This window comes from Malaclemys terrapin, chromosome 1 (assembly GCF_027887155.1).
Source record: "Malaclemys terrapin pileata isolate rMalTer1 chromosome 1, rMalTer1.hap1, whole genome shotgun sequence".
NCBI classification, from domain to species: Eukaryota; Metazoa; Chordata; order Testudines; family Emydidae; genus Malaclemys; species Malaclemys terrapin.
The window spans coordinates 108865369-108887469 of NC_071505.1; the positions used below are offsets into that span (position 1 = coordinate 108865369).

The window sequence follows — 22101 nt, forward strand, 5'->3', positions numbered from 1 at the left end:
TGACAGAGGAGGACAGACAACTGTCATCCGTGGCGGTTCTCATCTAACCACAACTTTGCTTCTTACCCCACTTTCCCCAGTGTGTTGTCTCACCTGGCTGTCAAGGCCTAACATCATTAACATGGAGAAGAAGAGAATCGACCAGAGAGAGGACATGGGCAGCTGCGTGACGACCTGTGGGTAGGCGAGGAAAGCCAGTCCTGGACCTACCAGAATGAAAACGTATTGAATAGTTTATATTTCTAACGCGCTTTAACAATGAGGCATGTCAGAGCTCAGTACGACTATTAAACCAGGAGATGGCAACAGCAAAAACTTGCCAATATTTAGTATGGGCTCCACGAAAATCTGCCCCCTTTGCCTGTGCTGCACAAAGGAGGGGTGAGGGACATGAGAATCCATTCATCTTTTCCCCCATTTAAACAATGCCATTTTGTTACCATAATCAATGATGCAGGAACAGACTGGGAGATCAAACGTTTTCCTGGAAATGCATATACTTTGTTACTAAGAATTAGGGTTTGTCAAACAATTTCCAACAGGATTTTTTCGGTCCCAAACTGCCATTTAGTCAAAATTGAAACTTTCTGGGGAAACATGTCGATAGCAATAAAATTTAGTTGGGGGTGAGGGGGGGTAAATTGAAAAAAAAAAAGACCCTCTTTGATAAGGTTGAAAATGGAATTCAGAACAAAAATGTCAGAATTTCCCACTAAAAGGAAACATTGAGTTTCAGCCCGCTCTTGTGAGAATACTGATCGGATCAGAGCTTAGCTACTCCGTGGGAAAGCTCTAACAAAGGGCTACGCCCATAAAGAGCCTCCTTAAGTGCAGCAATCCTGAGCAATAGACAATCCAGGTGTAGTACAACAAACCTCAGAATTTCCTGTGTTGGGAACCTGAGAGGAAAGAGCACCTGAGTCTATCAGGAATAGGCTTCCAAATTCCTCTGGGACCCAGGCCATTCCTCACATCTGTTCAGCTTGGCAAAGAATTTGCCAAATGGCTCATTCCCAATCTCCTGAGTCATCCAGTCCTACAACTCTGTACGATCTCAGGAAATTGAATTACACACTTGTGCCCCAGTCAGGAAGGCTCAGTGAGAACACCATGCTGATTGACAAAATGCTATTCACTAGGACCACATTCTGAACATTTGGAACCTGTTTTCTTTTTTGGGGTCATTTTCACTCACTTCATGGGCCTGATCTTCAGACGTGAAAACTGGCATTGCTGCATTGAAGGCAGTGGTGGCTCTGGTCTCGTAAGTTTAATAAAATTAGTTGTACACGATATATAAAAATTCTCCTCCAAAACTGGCCTTATTCTCCTCTCATTTACTCCCCGTAACTCCATTGAGCTTCAATGGCATTACAAAGGGTATGAGTTCGCAGTGTTGTTAGGATAGGGGGAGAAACAGAGGCTAGAGAGGTGAAGTGACTTGTCCAAGGTGACATAATAGGTCAGTAGCAGAACTGGAAATAAAACGCAGCTTTCCTGACCCCCATGCCAGTGCCCCACCCACTGGATCACACTGCTAGTCTGAACACTACACATGCAATGTCAGCTTACCTGAAGATGCCAGCTCAGCGATTGACTTCTTGGTGATGTGACCCATGAAGCCAACAATGGAGAAAATGACAAATCCTGCAAATATGCTGGTGGTGGAATTTATACAGCAGACAATGATTGAGTCTCTAGAAAAGCAAACAGAGATGTGAGAAAACCTTCTGCATTTCTGGTCCAGTCAGCGAATCAGAACAGGATCGGAGTTAGGGGATGAGGTGAGGGTGAAAATAAGGCCTGAGTGTAACACTGACAGATGCCAGTCGTCAGCGGGCGGAACCGAATCTGGGACCTCTGGAGCCTCTACCGCATGAGCTAAAAGCCAACTGGCTCTTAACTAAGGCTGTAGAGCAGCTCATTTTATCTCTCTCTCTAAGTGGCCTCAGTGCCACTAGATGGGACAGAACACCACACCCAGAAGGTGTGTGGGTTACATGAGGAGGCATGTTACCATGCTGTGGACAGGTGACTGTGAGAGGTGAAGGTCAGAGGTGGGGTGGGTAACTTGGTGATGTCCTGTGGCCAGAAGATATTCAGATATGAGGCTCAGTGGTGAGGCCTGGGTTGCATGCTGGTGAATTGCAGACCGTACAGCATCAGGTACTATGGGCCAGATTGTGAACCCCTTACACTGGTGAGTAGTTACTCACAGGAGTAGTCTCGGTGACTGCAATGGGAATACCCCTGTGACTAAACGCTTACCAACGTCACACAGGGGTTCACAGTTTGCCTCTGTGTGTCTTTCTGATTGTAGAGGTATTTGAAGAATACTGACTTGTATACATTGTTATGGAAGGAGTTATAGCTTCCCAGGGCAATCAGAGATCCCAACCCCAGTCCATAGGAGAAAAAGATCTGTGTGGCTGCATCCATCCAGACCTGCAAAGGAAGAACAAGCCATGACTCAGTATTCCTTAGCACTGTCGGAACATTCTGCATAATCCAATCTGTCCATCTAGCTCTCTAGATTTTCTTTGAACAATAACTTATCGTGTCTAAAGCATGTAGCAGGGGAAGTGTGGCAGGTGGGACAGTGAAAATGTTGATTTTGATGAAGTTATAGGTAAGAGACTACACCGGGGTGGGCAAACCTTTTGGCCTGAAGGATGAATTGGGGTTTCAAAACTGTATGGAGGGCCAGGTAGGGAAGGCTGTGCCTCCCCAAACAGGCTGGCTCCCACCCCCTATCTGCCCCCTCCCACTTCCTGCCCCCTGACTGTCCCCCTCAGAACCTCCGACCCAACCAACCCTCCCCCCGCTCCTTGTCCCCTGTTCGCCCCCTTCCAGGACCCACCCCAACCACCCCCCCGGGACCCCACCCCCTATCCAGCCCCCCTGCTCCCTATCCCCTGATTGCCCCAGCCCCTATCCACATCCCCACTCCCTGACAGGCCCCCCGAGATTCCCATGCCTATCCAACCCCTCTGTTCCCCATCCCCTGACCCCTCCCCCAGAATCTCCGCCCTATCCAACCGCCCCCTGCTCCCTGTCCCCTGACTGCCCCCCGGGAATCCCAGTCCCTTATCCAACCCCCCCACTCCCAGCCCCCTTACCGTGTCGCTCAGAGCACCAGGACTGGTGTAGTGTATTAAATTAAAGTTTTTTTACAACAGCAGTTTCTTACAATCTAGCCATATTCTAGCCCCGGGGGAGGGATAGCTCAGTGGTTTGAGCATTGGCCTGCTAAACCCAGGGTTGTGAGTTCAATCCTTGAGGGGGCCACTTGGGAATCTGGGGCAAAATCAGTACTTGGTCCTGCTAGTGAAGGCAGGGGGCTGGACTTGATGACCTTTCAAGGTCCCTTCCAGTTCTAGGAGATGGGATATCTCCATTATTATTATTATTATATTATTATCAATAACTGCTACAGATAGCACATTTCTACATGTAGCAATTTCACACACACTACAGTGCAAGAAACTGCTACCTGTAGGCATTTGCTACATCAGGTAGCAGTTTTATACAATAGCAGTTTCTTACAATGTTATGTATCAGTAACTGCTACCAGTAGCGCATTCTTACTGAGAGCAGTTTAATACATTACACCTGCAGCTGCCACTCCCCCGGCCAGAGCCAGCCATGCAGTCTCACAGCCCCGCTGTCTGGCAGGAGCTCACAGCCCAGAGCGCTGGCAGCACGGCAAGCTGAGGCTGCGGGGGAGGGGCCGGGGACTAGCCTCCCCGGCCGGGAGCTCAAGGGCCGGGCAGGACGGTCCCACGGGCCGGATGTGGCCCACGGGCCGTAGTTTGCCCACCTCTGGACTACACTGACATACTCCAGAAACAAATGTCAATGTCCTTATCAACAGGCCTACGATTCCCTTCAGGCTGTGCAGTATTGACCCCTACATTGTTTAGCTGGGGCAGAAAAGCCTGCTGCAGTGAGACTCCCAGGTGGCTTGTACAGCAACTAACAGGAATAAAAATCAGTGCTGGCAATGGGCCCTAATTAGCATGTTCCCCCACCTCCCGTCTCGCTCTCAGCACTAAACTCTGATCTAAACTCTGCAACTCAGGCTCTGCTCTTGTCTGGCACTACTGACGAGGGAACCTCAAATGATTTCAAATTTGGGTTCCTTTCACATAAACACCTAAAACGTTGGCTGCTTATCCAAACTAACCAGAGCTTCTGGGGCCAACAAGGCAGGACTGGAAATCTCACGAGAACAGGCTTCTACACTTGATTTCCAATACTTCCAGCTTCCAGAAATGCCAGGAGAACAGCTTTCTCCCCATATTTCAGCGCTTCCAGAGTCAGCCTGAACTCAGAAGCACAGAGACAGGTGGAGATGAACAGTAATGGAAGAAAATTGTTAAGGGCCAGATTGCGCTTTAAGACACTAGCCTGTGTTGTATGGGGGTGGGGGTCCCAAGTGGAGACATGTTACTTCATAGAAGTGTAACCCACCCACCTCCTGGCACTGAGAACACTTAGGTCTGGTCTATACTACCCGCCTGAATCGGCGGGTAGAAATCGACCTCTCGGGGATCGACCTCCGTTGGGACGCGACAATCGATCCCCGAATCGGCGCTCTAACTCCACCAGCGGAGGTGGTAGTAAGCGCCGCCGACAAAAAGCCGCAGAAGTCGATTTTGCTGCCGTCCTCACAACGGGGTAAGTCGGCTGTGATACGTCGAATTCAGCTACGCTATTCACGTAGCTGAATTTGCGTATCTTAAATCGACTCCCCCCTGTAGTGTAGATGTACCCTTAGAGAGAGAGAGATTAATGAGGTTGCTCTACAGCCTTAGCTAACAGCCAGTTGGCATTTAGCTCATGCAGTAGAGGCTCATGCACTAAGGCCCCAGGTTCAATCCTGCCCACCAACAACCGGGGTCTGTTGGTGTTACAGAAGCATAATTCCTCTTGTACTGAGGGGGTATGCACATGCTGCTCCACCATATGGGAGGATGAAACAAGCACATTTCTCTAAAGCAAGCCAGCAATACAGGCTAGGTGGGGGGTACAGCCTTTGCTCTTTTTGGGGTTGCTAATGTCCCAGAGGGTTCTAGAAGAGAGCAGTCCCTGTGCTTGGGAGATGCACAATAATAATACCTAGCTCTTATACAGCGCTTTTCATCAGCCACAAGAAGGGGAGATCTCCTTGTGCCTTCCCCAACTTACAGACACACCAAGAGCCAGCTGCAACCTGGCTCTAAATGAACATCCCAGAATCTTTACAATACTTTGGTTCAGGTTTTGGTTCCAGAAATGGTCAGAGACTGGGGGTGGGGCTGAGATTGTGTATTAATTATTCTGAACCATTTTCTCCACCTCACAATGCAAGGGGAAGGGAAGGGGTCTGCGAAAGATCTGTACTTAGAGCAGGAGTGCCAACACTCGTCTTTTATCACAAGTCTCACCATAGCTGGTGTGTTTTCTTAAAGCCCCAGCCCCCGGAGTCAGCTGATTACATGAGAATCTCAGTAGTTTCTAGCCTGCATAGTTGCAGAGAAAAGCTGGAAAATGTGCCCCCTGTGTAACTTAAAGGCCCAAAACCCAGTGGGCTAATAAAAAGACCACAGAAGGTGTTTTTGTTATATATATGGCATGATGTTTAAACCAATCTTGTAATTTTTTGTGGGAAGCCTTACTCATGGGTTGGCAATACTGTTACAGTGCAGTGGTTCCTACAAAGAGGGATCACTGGGAGCTCTAGACAATCAGGACTATTCAGTTGTCATCACTTGTGCATGACCAGCGACCTCACAGACCGCTAAGGAATTGTTACTCTATAACAGAGAGAAACTTGCCTTCTCAAGCATCTCTACTGCACTGGGCTTCCCATTGAGCAAAGCAAACAGTATATGGCTATCACTTGCCATTTAAACACTTCCACCTAAAATAACAGCTATGTCTAATGCTTAGGGTTACCATATTTTGTGCCTCCAAATGGAGGACACCCCCAGGGACCCCGGCCCCGCCCCCAGCCCCGCCCACGCCCCCGCCCCAACTCCGCCCCCTCCCAAAGTCTCCGCCCCCTCCCCTGCTTCCCGCGAACATTTGAGTCGCGGGAAGCCTGTAGCAGGTAAGGGGCGGTGTGGGGGGAGGAGGCGCGGCCCAGGCTGGCCCTCCGGCGGCTCCAGCCTGGGTCGGCTCGGGCCCTGGGGTGCCGGCCCCGGCCCACCACCCCTGGCCCGCCCAGCACTGCCGGCCCCACGGCCCCCCCGGCTCGCGGCCCCGCGGCCCCCCCGGCTCGCGGCCCCGCGGCCCCCCCCGGCTCGCAGCCCAGCGGCCCCCCCGGCCCCTCCGGCTCGCGGCCCCGCGGACCCCTCCGGCTCCTGGCCCCGCGGCCCAGCGGACCCCCCGGCTCCTGGCCCCGCGGCCCAGCGGCCCCCCCGGCCCAGCGGACCCCATGGCCCCCCCGGCCCAGCGGACCCCACGGCCCCTCCGGCTCGTGGCCCCGCGGCCCCTCCGGCTCGCGGCCCCGCGGACCTCCCGGCCCAGCGGACCCCGCGGCCCAGCGGACCCCCCCAGCTCCTGGCCCCGCGGCCCAGCGGACCCCCCCGGCTCGCGGCCCAGCGGACCCGCCGGCCCAGCGGACCCCGCGGACCCCCCGGCTCGCGGACCCCCCGGCTCGCGGACCTCCCGGCCCAGCGGACCCCGCCGGCCCAGCGGACCCCGCGGACCCCCCGGCTCGCGGACCTCCCGGCCCAGCGGACCCCGCGGCCCAGCGGACCCCCCCGGCTCGCGGCCCAGCGGACCTGCCGGCCCAGCGGACCCCGCGGACCCCCCGGCTTGCGGACCTCGCGGCCCAGCGGACCCCGCGGCCCAGCGGACCCCCCGGCTCCCGGCCCAGCGGACGCCCCGGCTCGCAGCCCCGCAGACCCCGCGGACCCCCCGGCCCTCGCGGCCCCGCGGACCCCCCGGACCCCCCGGCTCCCCGCCTGGCCCCGCGCCCACCCCGGACCGGCACTGCGACCCCGGCCCGGCACCGCGCGCCCGGCCGGGCTCGGCACCATGCCCCCGGCCCCGCGGCCCCGGCCAAAGAGTCCTCCTGATTTTCCCGGACATGCCCGGCTTTTGGGGATTTCCCCCCGGACGGGGATTTGAGCCCCCAAAAGCCGGACATGTCCGGGAAAATCCAGACGTATGGTAACCCTACTAATGCTGAACTTGTACCTACATCTAGCATTGCAGGAATGGGCAATATAGGGTTCCATTGCCTCCTCTACATAAGACTGCACTGTCCAACCCAAATAGTTACCCCTAGAATAATCAGTGTAATGGAGCATCTGTATGTCAGAGGGGCACGTCTGCAGTTGGTGTAAATCAGCATCGCTCCATTGATAATACTACAGGATTTCCATGGAGTGCCACTGATCTACACCAGTTGTGAATCTGGCCCAGTTTTGTCTCTGACGGTGAAGACTGTGGCTACTGGGATTCTTGGGAGGTTTTTTGGTTATGAGAGAAACTTGAAATGTTCAAAGTGCCAAGGAACTTGAATACAGCAGTGTAGAAGCTTTAAACATTGCAGGACCCACCTCAGACTTAGAAAGTTTACTGAAGTCTGGTGTGATGTAAAAGAGAATTCCCTCCTTGGCTCCTGGTAGAGTGACTCCACGAAAGAAAAGAATAATTAACATGAAGTAAGGATAGGTGGCTGAGAAATACACAACCTGAGAGAGACAAAGGGAGATGTTAGTTGTGTAGTGAGGCACTCACAGTCAGAGCTACAGCAGTGATTTGATTCTCCTAGCTTCAGTGGGTTTACTCCTGATTTGCACTGGTGTAAGTGAGAAGCGAACTGGGCTCTAAGGGCAGGTCTACACTACAGGAATAAGTTAACCTAAGTTGTGCAACTCCAACAATGTGAATAACATAGCTGGAGTCGACATAGCATAGACCGACTTATTGCGGTGTCTACACCGCGCTGGGTTGACAGAAGAAACTCTCCAGTAGACTTTCCTTATGCTTCTTGTTCTGGTGGAGTACCGGAGTCTATGGGAGAGCGACCTATGGTCGATTTAGCGGGTCTTCACTAGACCCACTAACTCAACCCCCCCGTGGATCGATCACCGCAGTGTCGATCCATGGTAAGTGCAGACATGCCCTAAGTGTGTTAGTTCTTTCTGCCAAGACTGATAATTAGGGAAGGACATGGCCTCCATGAAGTTTAAATTGAGGGCTAATGGCTCTTTTGTAAGAAACTGGTTGACACTTTTCTTGCAGATTCTGTGTTATGTTTCTCTTCAAGTAATATTTCTGAATATTGGGGGTTTCTTCTACTAACAACAAGAGGCTTTACTGATCACAGAAATTAGAGCCTGGTGTAACTACACCGAAAGCAGTGGAATTGCACAAGTGATGAATTTGGGCCAAAGAAGTCAGAGATGTAACCAACTTAAGTAATCTAGCCCTTATTTTCTAGTGATTTGCCTAGTCTTTCTTTATTTAAATGATTCAAGTAATATGAGTTTGCCTGAAGGTGCTTCCCCCACTTTTCTTGGGAGACTAATTCATAACCTAAGAAAGTTTACTGTGAAGATTTTTTTTCTGACATTCAGTCTAGATTACTCTTTTCTTAATGTCATCCCATTACTCCAAGTTACATCCTACATAATATATCCCAGTAGCACCATTTTACCAAACTAAGCAATTTGTCAGGTGTTTCTTTTTTATGGTACTGGTCTGTAATGTTATACACTAGGAAATAGCAATATGTTTCTATTTCGAGGGTCAGCCTCAAAACTCAAAGTATGAGGTGAAAAGAGACCAGTGATTCTGGATGCTCAATTTCTGATCCCCTAAAATGACCTCAGAGAGCGGGTGCTCAGGGAGGGGCAAAGACCCCTTTATGGTGTTTCAAATTGGGCTTTGAAAGTCATTTTTTTAAAAGCTTGGCTTAAATCTTTCTAAAAGTCTGAAAGTTCAATACTCAGTCCGGAGATGCTACGGTTAAGAAGTATTCTCTATGCTTAGAATACCGTAACAATTTTTACCACTGTGAAAGGTAAAGAATTTAATGGCACACACTCCAATTCTTCCTTGAAACACAGTAAACCCTAATTACCGGCACTCAAAATTGAATCTGGAGGACATTTCACCATGAGAGATGAGTACAGTAATGAAAGGCAATACTGTATCATTTGATTATTACAAAGTACCTTTCCAGTCCACTCTACTCCTTTCCAGATGCAGAAATAGACCAGAACCCATGCTAAAGCAAGAGTTCCTGCTAGGGGCCAGCGGATGTTACCTGGCTCCCCCAGGCCACCAGAGATCTGGTGCATGTTCCTCCTGCAGACAAAAGACACAGAATTAGAAAAAAAGTATAATCTACAGCAACTGAATGATTTGAGATTCCAGACACAGGCAGAAGGAATGAAGGATGGGGGTGAGCCCAGATGCAGGCAGAGGGCACAAAAGGTGGGTGTGAGCCCAAACATTGGCAAAAAGCATGAAGGTCAAAAATAATATGATATCTAGTGTGAGGGCCTGAAGGAAGAAGGATGGATGATGGGAGGTGTTTTGACCCTCCTTGCTCTGTCTGAAGGTTTAACTGCACACGAACTGGACATTTAGCAGGAATGCCCCCTCAGGAGACAGAGAGCACCCATTCAGCACGGTCTGAGGAACAATTTCATGCCTCCAACAGAGTCTTTCAAAGCTACTCTCAAATGGATGAACAAGAAGCCCCCATGAATTGATGAGATGGTCCCTGCAGTGGTGAATCCTGACTTAGGCTGGAGACGTACTCCCAGAACTCGGTCACAGCGCTGGTCAGGTTGGTGGTATCATTGAGGGAGTAGTTGGAAAAGCATCTCTCTGTGTTCCAGGCATTGCCACAGCTTTGCCATGGCAGATCCTAATGGGAAGAGGAAGGGGAGGATACAATTAGGGAAGCATGGCTCAGTTCTGTTCTCGAAATGCTCTCTTCTGTCAATCACTTATCCCTGCTTCATTGCCCTGTTATGATTTAGAATATACTTGTTTGTTAAGCTGCTCCTGTCTCCATTTGAATTAAAAAATCACATTCTAACAACAGGATATTCTGTGGGTTGTGGTGAGGGAATGTGAGGACTTCCTTGAGGGTAGGAAGTGTTCAGGGTGTGTGGAAACATGAGGAGGGTAGGGGGCCAGGCAGGAATGTAAGAATGTTCTGGGGGGCTGTGTAAACAGAAGGCTGGGTGGGTGGAAAAACTAGAATGTGAGGCAGGGTGGGCAGGACTGTTGGAACATGAAGATATCTGAGGTGTGTGGGGGGAACATGGAAACACAGGGATAGGTAGCTGAAGTCAGGAGGGCATGGCAAAGGGGTATTGCAGAAGTGCAAGGATGTACGAAGTAGGGGGTGGGACTGTGAAGCCATATTGGTGTGGGGAATGTGGGTCACTGTAGGAATGTGAAAATGCATTGAGTGGTAGAAGGGACCTATAGAACATGAGGACTGCAGGGAGCATCAGGACATGCTGGGGGGATTGTGGGGAACATGTAGACATAGTGGGTGGGAGAGCTCAAGGATGTGATAGGGGAACTGTGGGGAACATGAGGAATGGAGATCCCAAGGTCATGCTGTGGAGGTTGGGGATTGCAAGGACATTGGGAATATGAGGATGTACTGGGCAGACAACTGTAGGGAAAGGAGGACCGTGCCAGAGCTCATGTGTAACATGAGGGCATGCTGGGGAACCTGGGAAGAACACTAGGATATACCTGAGGAACTGTGAGGAATGTGAATAGGCTCTGTGATGTACTGTAGGGAAGACAAGGATGTCCTGGGGGTGAATAGCCAGAAGCACCTGAGTGGGACTGTGGGGAATGCAAGGATGAACGGATGTCTGTGCATTGGGAACATGAGGGTGCACCAGTGGGGAGTGTAGAGGGAATGCCAGGGCATACCTGGGAAACTGTGAAGAATGTGAGGTCGTGCTTGGGAAGGCAAGGATGTGCTGGATGGACTGCAGAGAATGTGAAGATGTGATGGAGAGGGCTCTGTAGGCATCTCAAAGATATGATGGAAGGAGGGCTGTTGGGCATATGAGCCTGTGCCAATATAAGTTAAGGACCAGGTAAAATATTTATGCCCGATCACCACAAAAGATCAAAGTTTACGTGAAAGATTAAAGCTTATTTATAAACTTAATACTATTAAAACAATATTACATCAATGGCTTCAGAGAGACATCCATACTTTGTCCAATTTTATTAACTTCATCTGAAGGCTTTTCTGGAATGATTTATCTAGTTTTCTATTGAAATTATCTACCCAAAATATATCAGCCTATGCCACTAAATGTACAATGGGCCTGATCCCAAGGCCATTGTAGTCAACAGTAGTCTTTCCAAGGACTTCATAGGCTTTAGATCAGGCCCTATATAAGGAAAAGCAGAATTCTGAGCCCATATAAAGCATCCAGCATTCAGTCACAGGGACTGATTCTTTGATCCAAATGGTTGAGACAGGCCTACGGGATCTCAAAGTAATTTTGCACATAGTTCCTAGTGCAGCATATGGGCAGGTATATGGTCTGGAATGTTTGTGATGCGTCTGAATACTGGCACAAAACTTCTTGTGAAATTATCTTACTTTCAGAAGGAGGTTTTGCTCTATTGAAAAGTGATTTATTCACATTTTGCTCTACATGACTCCCGGATAAGGAACAGCAAGTTCACTGCAATTTAAAAAGAAGTATCTTTTTTGGAGATTGGATAAATACATATATATTAAAATGAAATATGTGCACACACACACACACACACACACACACACACACACACACACACACACACACACACACACACACACTTTATCTTCTTGGTAGAATTAGTCAATGGAAATGGTGATTAGTTAGTGATGTTTGGTGCCCAGAAGTTTGGGAACCCATCTTGAGACACTTGAAAGGGGTCTGAATGTCAGAGGCCAGGAGCTCAGCAGCCAGACTTGCTAGTCACTTTCCAGAGTATTAGCCAAAGTACTCCTTGAAATAATATCAGGCTATGATTAGGGCAATACTAAAACCTTAATAAAATGACATTAATTGATTAAATATTAAGTATTTAAAATTGCTTGTCACTAATTAATAGCTATTAATTAAACCAGGCACTCTCATGTTGCTTTTCATTATTAGATCTCAAAAGTTCATAGGTTGAGGGATAGCATATTTATAGTAATGTAATTTGTTAGCCTCACCTGCAACTAATGGTTTGATTTATTGAACAAAAAATAAACATATGGTTTGAGTTTGAAATATTTTTTTGTACCTAGATTTATAGGACTAAAAAACCAATCTGTATTGCACTTGAAAAGTCAGGATTAAGGCCCCAATTCAGCAAAGCACTTCTGTGTGTGGTCATGTCCCTCCCTATTCAGCAAAGCACTTAAACACCCACTTAGGTCCTATTACAAATAATGGCTGATTTAGCATGTACTTTACTGACTTGGTGTGTTAGGGCATGTCTACACTGCAATGAAAAACCCACAGCACTGAGTCTCAGAGCCTGGGTCAATTGAGTCAGGTCCCTGACGCTCAGTTGAGTCAGGTTCATGTGTGGCTAAAAATAGCAGTGTAGATATTTGGGCTTGGGCTGGAACCTGGGCTCTGAGACCCCAGAAGGCAGGAGGGTCTCAGGGCCCAAGTTCCAGCCTGAGTCCAAACATCTACAGTGCAATTTTATAGCCCCACAGCCAGAGCCCTGGGAGCCTGAGGCAACTGACCATATTCATCCCTGGTCTATTCACTTCAGTGGCGCGATCCCAGGGAGGAATAGCTCCGGGTAGGACTATGATTAAGGAGTTTCTGGTGTGGCAGGGGTGGGGGATTGCATGGTATTTGTTTATTTTTGTCCCACTTTATCTTACTCTAGAGGTGGGCCCAAGCTGCAAAATTCAGACCGGGATCTGATTTAACACCCCCTTGACCCAAATTTTAGGGATGCTCCAGTCTGAGATTTTGATTCAGACCCATCTCCACTTAATTTAAAGAAACTGATGGTGTAGCTCTGATAACTATGAGCTCCTTGAATCAAATCACCGATCTTCTACATTGAGGTACATAATGATCAGCTTTATTGGGTGCGTAGGCAGCACTGACTGAACTCCCAAAGTCCAGTTCCAAGGTGTAGTGGGATCAGGATGAAAGCTGGGACGCATCCTCTGGGTGCAGACTCTTCTTTTGTGGTTGTAAAGCAGGAGTGGGCAAACATTTTGGCCTGAGGGCCACATCTGAGTGGGGAAATTGTATGCAGGGCCATGAAAGTAGGGCTGGGGTAGGGGGTTGGGGTGCAGGAGAGAGTGCAGGATGTGGGAGGGGGTGCGGTGTGCAGGATGGGGCTAAGGGCAAGGGGTTGGGGTACGGGAGGGGTGTGGCAGGGAGCTAGGGGCCTCATGGCAGGGGGTTGGCATGCAGGAAGGGTTTGGAGTGCAAGCTCCAGCCCAACGCCACCGGGGTGACAGCAGCGTGTGATAGGACTAAGACAGGCTCCCTGCCTGCCCTGGCCCTGCGCCACTCCCGGAAGTGGCCAGCATGTCCAGCAGTGGCTCCTGGGGGTGGGGCAGGCACACGCTGCCCTTGCCTGAGGGTACCACCCCCGAAGCTCCCATTGGCCGCGGTTCCCCGTTCCCAGTCAATGGGAGCTGCGAGAGGCGGAGCCTGCAGGCGAGGGCAGCGCTCAGAGCCCTCTGCTCCTCCTCTTCCCCAGGGGCTGCAGGGACGTGGTTCCAGCCACTTCCAGGAGCGGCGTGGGGCCAGGGCAGGCAGGGAGCCTGCCTTAGCCCCGCTGCGCCACTGGGCTGGCAATCCCACGGGCCACATCGAAAGCCTTGATGGGCCGGATCTGGCCCGCAGGCCGTAGTTTGCCCTCCTATGTTGTAAAGTCTTATTCAGGAATATGTAGGGGATCTACCTGGACCACAACAACTGACACTTGTAGAAATTGCTAGTGTGGGGTTAAGAGAGAACAACAAATACTGCAGGTGTTCGGAAAGCACTGGAGACTACACACAAGAACATTTTGACAAATGGCTTCACAGATGCTGGAAAACATAATCAAATAAAAACTGAAGCTGGACTGAACGATGGTACATGCACAGCATTTTAGCAGGTGGGTCTAAATGAAATGGAATCCTACAGGACCCATGGAATTAGATATCTTTATGTCTATGGATTGCTAAGGGAGCTCTTCTCTGCCTTTAGATTGATAAGAATGGTTCAGTTGTGAAGAAATGTACTTCAGACTCGAGGCTTCATTCTGATCTCGTATACACTGGCACAAGGCCCCGATTCAGGAACGCATCCCGTTGCAGTCAATGGAACTTAAGCCTATGCTAGAAGTTATTTGCTTAAATGCTGTCCTGTTTAGGGGATAGATGTAAGCACATGCTTAAGTGCTTTTCCATTGGAATCAATGGAGTGGGAGCAGCGTAAATGGGGTCTAATTAAGTTCACAAACAAGCCCATGGTAATGAGACAATCTCATGAAGAAGCCATTTTACAACCACATTGCTATTACCGTGACTGGTGCTCTCTGACTATGATAGACAGAAAGGAGAATGTGAAAGGCTGTGGGGCAGAGGGACAGATTTCTAAGATTTCTAATGGGAACATAGCCCCTAAAAGAACACAGCACACAGTAATGCAGAACAGTTGATGTCATAGGCTGTCTCAGCAACACATCCAGCAGCAACATTAAGCGAGCCCCTTTGCACAATCTGTAAACTGTATGTTGTATATTTCATGGCACAAACAGCAAAGAATATGTTAAACTCCACATTTCATGAGAGAAACAGGAACTGCCAAAATTACACAGAGCCAATTAAGGGTTTATAGAAATGTCTGAAACTCACCGCAGTGAAAGAGTTGAAGAGATAGTACAGTGCCCAGGCAATGATGACAATGTAATAGACATTCAGCCAGAACGAGAGAACCACAGCGGCCAGGCCCACTCCTAGGAGAGAAGAAACAGAGCATGCTCAACACAAGCCATCCAAAGTCTATGGAGTTGTATTGAGCAGATGGATACGAACCTCCTGTGCTGAAGTGGGGACGGCAAGTCGAGAAGTGACTGCACAGAGGAGAGGTGAAGGTTTGTACACCTAGGAAATGTGAATCATCTCACAGAGATCAGTAAGTGACAATGCATGGTGCCTCAAGTTCACTGATCAGCCAATGAAGGCTTGTTCGGATGTTATGCCTCTCTCCCATGTTTCAAAGATTGAATGGTGGTGTCTTTCAGTACCCTGCTAGCAGAGTTGTATGTGTGGAGCTCTATGAAAACCAAAGAGGGGGAACCAGCTGTGTCTCTGCCTGCTCCTGTAGTTAAATTAGTCACTCTTAATAAAAACACTTATTTTAATTCATCACTAGCCTCTCGTATGTTGTTACTGAACACAACAACAACAGGTTTACACCCAACTGGGGGAGAGCCAACCTTCTAGTGTACAGTAAACAGGGTTCTGGTACAGAGTAGCACAGGCCTCCCCACCAACTTCCTGCATCTCATTTTAAGTACAATCCTGATGTGCCAGGTGGCTCCGTTCAGTCATTTGCCTCCATCAAGGCAGTGTTGTCTACCTGAGTGTTTTGTCACTATCAAAGGTCATTCAAACAGAGAGCTGGAGTGTTACTGATGCCTAGACACCAGGGCCGGCTCCAGACACCAGCCCACCAAGCTTGTGCTTGGGGCAGCACCTGGAGGGGGGCGGCGCAGTGCTCCAGCTCCGGCCGCCGGGGAGAGCGGAGCCCCGGCTGGGCGCTCTGGCCGCTGGGGAGAGCGGAGCCCCGGCTGGGCTCTCCGGCCTCCCCCCGGCACTCTGGCCGCCGGGGAGAGTGGAGCCGCGGCGGGCTCTCCGCCCTCCTCCTGGCGCTCTGGCTGCCGGGGAGAGCGGAGCTGCGGTGGGCTCGCCGCCCTCCACCCGGTGCTCTGGCCGCCACTCCGCCCTCCTCCCGGCGCTCTGGCCACGGGGGAGAGCGGAGCCGCGGCGGGCTCTCCGCCCTCCTCCTGGCGCTCTGGCCGCCGGGGAGAGTGGAGCTGCGGTGGGCTCGCCGCCCTCCACCCGGTGCTCTGGCCGCCACTCCGCCCTCCTCCCGGCACTCTGGCCGCCGGGGAGAGTGGAGCCGCGGCGGGCTCACCGCCCTCCCCCCGGCACTCTGGCCGGTCGGGGAGAGCGACCTGCGGCCGGGCTCGGTGCCCTCCCCTGCCGCGCTGGGGGGAGGGGCGGGGGGCGGCGGGAGGCTTTTTTGCCTGGGGCAGCAAAAAAGCCAGAGCCGGCCCTGCTAGACACCATGGCGAACGGGATCCTGCAAACACCATTGATCAGATATAACAGTCTCCAGGGACTCACCACCCATTCCCCAAGGGCTTATGTCCCAGTCCCTGAGGTGTTGCTTCGCATTCCAGTAAATGGTTTCAGCTGTAAAGCTAGATATATGGCATCAGCATCATGGACTTACAGTACAGTACCTTTGAACATGGGCGCTAATTTCCAGACCCCCAATCCACCAACAGAGGTATACTGGCCGAGAGCTGTCTCCAGCAGGAAGAGAGGAATCCCAGCAAACACCAGGGTCAGAAAATAGGGAATCAGGAAGGCTCCTGAAAGAACAAACAGCTGTTAGCAGCAGGTTCTGCAAGGTCTCATCACCACAAGACTTTTGGGGCCCTGGCCACCTCTTCTCCCCAAGAAATATAAAGCTCATCTCACAATTACTGCACAAATCCCCAGGCTCACGTTGCAGTCCCAATGCTCTGTTCCAGCTCCAGTTCTCAATGCCACCCCCAGCTTTGATTCCCCTGTTCGATAGTGAACAAGGGTTGTTCCATGGTGGCTGTTCAATTACTATTTGGACTGTATCTTTCTCTATCACTTCTTCCTTCTCACATCCCCATCACCCTCTGCCCCATCACCCATGTGCTGATCTGACTTATCGGTCTAGATATTTATACCACACTGATCAAATGTGTTATCTGAGACCAAGGCAAGAAAACAGAAACAGGAACTGGTAGTTCATGGGCAATTTGTTCTCTCTCTCCCCACCAGCCCAACAGCAGACAGGAGGCTTTGGCATTACCCATTAGTTCATTTGTTAGCTATTGTGTTATTGTTGCAGAAAAGCTAGGGCAAACCAGCTGGGTCTTGCAGCTGGACCCGCCGGCAGCGAGATTTGAGGTCAGTCGGATTTCTTGAGGAAGGCAGTTCTGCAGCCATAGGATGGCTGTTGGGAAAGCTCAGACTCCAGCTTTCGCAGGTCTAACACAGGTTGTAGAGAGCTCCATTGTCCTTAAGATGGATGCTGTCACAGAGGGTCCTGATTGTGGAGAGAGTGGTGGTTGCTCAGCTACCTCAGACCCAACCCCCTGAGCTCTGAAGATTTGCACCATGACTTTGAACGGACACTCTGTTTAACGAGGAGGGAGTGACATGACTGGAGCACTGCAGTGATACACTCCCACCTCCCAGGGTCACTCAGCAGAGGGCTGCTGCGTTCTGGATTAGCTGGGTCTTTCTCCCCCAGAATTTGCATCTTCAGTCTCAGGTATAGGGGTTTGCAATAATCAAACCTGGACAACCTGAAATCATGGATCACTGTGGCTGGGTCCATCTCTGACAGTATTGGGCTCCATCAAACCACTAGGGATGGCTCTGCAGAGACACATCACATCAGTCAGGACTGCTGAGTCAGTGGGTAAAACAGCTGAGGCCCAATGGGAGCTGGATAGACAGCTGAGCCCCACAGGGGGAATTTGGCTTCAAGCTCCTTTACATGGATCTAGGGCAGTGATTCAGGAACATAAGTTGGAAGCAGGTGGCAGGGGGACACGGTCAGTATGCTGCGGGCAAGCAGCTTGATGGCTGTGAGCTTGAACTCCCAGCTGGCAAAAAGTGCCGGCTTATATTCAACAACATCTTGACTTAAAAAAAACTCTCCAACGCTGTTATAGAAATGTGCCAATCAGCACCCTCTACAGCATTCTAGCTAGCAATGAATGCCTGCAAGCCAGAAATCAGAGTCAAGCCTTCCAAGAACTTTGGGAAAGGTCTGATCCAATCTCCAAGGCTATTAGTATTTATTCATATTGTGGCAGATCTTAGACATCACAAACCATGATCGGGGCCCTGTCGGGGAAGGTGCTATACACACAGGTAACCACAAGTGGTCCCTGCTTACATTCCTCTCTCTGTGATGGGCTGACCTAGATCAGCAGATACAAACACCCCTTGTATTGCGGGGAAATTCAAATTCAGACCTAAGGCTTGATCTGACCCCACAGCTCTGGCCTGTCTCTAATTCCATAGCCACTCTGGTGGGGCCACCAGCTGAGGAAGGCCTCTATAATCAGGTGCTTATGACACAGGCAGGCCATTTGTCTGGTTTTCGGCCGGACCATCCAGATTTGTATGGTTTTTCCCCTGTCCGGTACTGATATAAAACCAGTATCACGCACAGAGGACACCATTGTGCAGTGTGCTGCTCCACCCCTGTAGTGTGTGAGGTCACGCAGTCTGGGGCAGGGTCACACAGGAAGGGGTGGAGACAAACAAGGCGATGTCCTGTATTCTGGGGATGCGTCATTGGCCACCCTATTATAACATTCTGGGAGGAAAATTACACCCTGGGCTGAAATGATTTGGAGAAATGTTGGTAGAACTAAAAATGAACACACTGAATTTTGAGCACAAAAACAGGGGTGGAACTCAGGAGATCTGGGTTCCGTTCCAGTGTGATCTGGGGCAAGTCAGTCTCTTGGGGATGAAAATAATCTTTCCTTACTCCCCTTGCCTTGTTTGCCTTCTCTATTTAGATTTAGCTCTTTGGAACAGGGACTGGGTTTGTACCGCACCTGGCACAATGCAGCCCCAATCTTGGTTGGAGCTTCTAGGCACTAATGTGATACAAACAAATACTACTACTAATTAGTAAATAAAATGGCCACCACTGCCCACTGATTAATTACCAGGATATAAAAGCACCAATATGTTTTTGCTTGTAGCCTCAATCAAGGTCAAGTGCCAGTCATAAGCAGTTAAAGAAACATTCACTATCAGGTATGCACAGTCTAAATTTCTCATCAGACAATTGTTAGGACCTACTGAGCTACATTGAGTGCTAAGGGTCTGTCCACCAGGGGTGAATCTCACCCTCACTGTATCCCTGATTACAATACAGATTAAATCAACTGGGGGTTGATCCGATATGACAGCAGTAAGTGAAGCGACAATATTGTCATTCCGTTCAATTTGCCTGTGTGTAATGAAAGCAGCCCACACAACTTTGCTTTCAACATTGCACGTGCGGATATATAATTGGAGTTCCACCCACGGTCTGCTCAGCAGTGGAGGTGCCTCAGCCTCGGCGGGGGAGGCGTTGCCTACCCGGTTCTGAGTCAGATGCTGACTGACCCTTCCTCTCTGCTTTCAATTGGCTCTGACAGTGCTTTGTGTGTCCCTTTGCCTGCTTATTTTCAGACGTCAGCAGCCTCCACTGCTGCTCACTGTGGCAGGCTGCAGAAACAGTTGCTTGTTGGCAGCCAGACTGGAAGAGGACCAGAGGAGTGACTGATGTAGACAGCAATGGAACAGCCTGCATGGACCAGCAGCATGGGGCCTTGAAAGTACGTAGGCACAGCGCACAACTTTACATTTTCTGAGAGCAACAGTTCTTATGGCAACTGGCAAATTTGCTAGGCTCATCCAGCATTTTCAGAACAACCTGCTGGATTGCTCTGCGTCCCTGCCCCTGCTGTGTTAGAGATCATATAGTGCTGGATTTGTAACACTAACAATAGCACTTGGCACTTCCCTCCTCGGGGCTCAGCATGTTTTGCAGAGAGGAATTATTTTAGCCTCATGACACCCCTGAGGTATCTATTATTATCTCCAATTTAGTTATGAAGAAACAGCCATGCTGAGGTGCCCTGACTTGTCTGAGATCATGCACCTACCATGTGGCAGAACCAGCAATAAAAGCCACCTCTCCCGTCTCTCAGTACTTCCCCATAAAACCGTTATTCCCTAGGAATTGACATAAGAAAACAGGAACAGAAGGGCTTTTATATGCAGAAGAACAGTTGTGGCACAGCTGGGCCATGGAATTTTGATAGCATGTTAGGAGGAGCCTCAGAAAGAAAAAGGTTGAGAACGCCTGCACTAGATGACCTCTTGAGGTCCCTTCCAGCCCTACATTTCTATGATTTGATAATGTGCTGTGGTGGAATTTCATGGGCAGAGTATTGTCTAGTGGTTAGTGTAAGGGACAGGGAGTCAGGACATCTGTGATGAGTTGGACAGGTCTCTTTACCCAACATGCAAACTAGATGAAACACAAAGGCAATATCAGACCTGGGACAACAGTACAGTAAGGAAGCGGTGGGAGAGAGAGCTCATGAGAAGGACAAGCAGGTCAGAGAGGAAGTGAGTTTTTAGGAGGAATTTAAAGGAGAGGGAAAAGAAGACTGGTGGCCTAGGAAGGGAAGGCTTTTCAAGCACAGGGGGCAGCATGACTGGAGTGGGGAAATCAAGACTGGGAAAAGAAGATGGAGTGGGGGAAGTGAAGAGGGTGGGGAAGGAAGTAGGAGGAAATGTGAACCTAGTGACAGCTGGAGCTGAGATTATTGGTAGCGTTGGAGATGATGAGGAGGAGTTTGACCTGGACATGGTAAGGGATGGAAAGCCAGTGAGACAAGTGGAGAAAGTGAGTGCCATGGATGAAGCAGTGAGAGAGGAAGGTGATGTTAGCAGCAGAGCTTTGACAAAATGGTGAGGAGGGAGGAGAGGACTACAGAAAATCGAGGCCATTTGGGTACTTCTATGACCACCATCACTGGAGTATCTTAGTGCCTCAATCACTGATGGATTTTATCCCTGTGAGCCAGGCTAGTACAAATAGCCCAGTTTATAGAGACAGAATGGAGGCACAGGGTAGATTAAGTGACTTGCCAAAGTCACAGGAGTCTGTGGCTGAGCGGGGAATTGAATCCAGTTCCCTTGATTCCTAGTCCAGTGCCCTGCTTCCATCAGACCATCACTCTCACACACTTTAAGAGATGACCAAGGTGAGGCCAAGGGGGCAGTGAGGAAAAGTGGGATTTTAGTGGAATTGAAGAGTAAGAAGTGATAGCATTTAGCAAGACACTGGATACATGAAGAGAAGGGCTCTATTTCCAGCTGTGCCACAGAATTCCTCAGTGACCATTGTTAAGTTACTTAACCTCTCTGTACCTCAGTTTCTTCACCTGTAAAATGGGGAGAGTAATACTAACTTCTCTCACAGCTGTGTTGTGAGGCTTAACTCATTCATGCCCCTACGATCCATCCGTGGGTGAAAGGCACTGCTGTATGGAAATGGAAATGCAAAGCATTACTATGATTTCTTCCTGATCTCACTGGCAATTGGCTTATGCTGCCTCAGTATATCTGATGTGGTGAATCAGGGTACACTGAGGGCAGGACGGGAGGAAAAAGAATCAGTCAGTGTGCAGACAAATTTCAAAGCACTAACTACACCCTTGGGTGGAGGCTGATATAAAGGAAAACATGTGTTTAGCATTCTATGCTCACCTCCTCCATTCTTGCCACAGAGATATGGAAACCGCCAGACATTGCCCAGCCCAATGGCATAGCCCACACAGGACAGCAAGAAGTCAAATTTGCCCTTCCAAGAACCTCTGTCTGGGAGCTCCTTTATCTTCTTGGTGCTTCCATCTCCTTGGGCGATTGGCTCAAATTCCTCAATGGCTGCCTGCTTCACCTCGGAGGGCGAATTCAGCTCCACAGACGTGTTGTCAATCTTCCCCATCGCTGCTCACAGTTACTGCATGGGTTGGAGGGACGGGAATGACACTCTCAGTCCCAGCTGATCTCAGATTAAATGGGACTGGTGGGTTGGACAAAGCTCCTGCTGGTACCTCTGAGGAGAAAGTAGAGGGAGAAGTTGCTTTTTGCCCAAAACAGTGGGATAGGGACATAGGACTATGAGCCACGTCCTCCTGAACGCTCATAGATGGACTCGTTGTGCAGCCTTCAGTAAGTCATGCAAACTTCTCTGCACTTGTTCCCCACCTGCCCCATTTACAAACCCAACAGCGAAGAGCTCA

General features: G+C 50.0%; 1 protein-coding gene across 1 annotated transcript in view; it reads right to left on the reverse strand.

The window, feature by feature from the left end:
- LOC128830163 (sodium- and chloride-dependent GABA transporter 1-like) overlaps positions 1-21803 on the reverse strand; it is a 33875-nt gene extending 12072 nt beyond the window's left edge. Inside the window, exons 1-9 of the mRNA XM_054015969.1 lie at positions 21566-21803; positions 16471-16602; positions 14855-14955; positions 9768-9877; positions 9177-9309; positions 7554-7688; positions 2342-2445; positions 1573-1697; positions 94-206 (exon numbers count right to left, since the gene is read on the reverse strand). Of these exons, the coding sequence (XP_053871944.1) occupies positions 94-206; positions 1573-1697; positions 2342-2445; positions 7554-7688; positions 9177-9309; positions 9768-9877; positions 14855-14955; positions 16471-16602; positions 21566-21803 (1191 nt within the window). The remainder of the gene's footprint in view (positions 1-93; positions 207-1572; positions 1698-2341; positions 2446-7553; positions 7689-9176; positions 9310-9767; positions 9878-14854; positions 14956-16470; positions 16603-21565) is intronic.
- Positions 21804-22101: the final 298 nt, after the last annotated feature.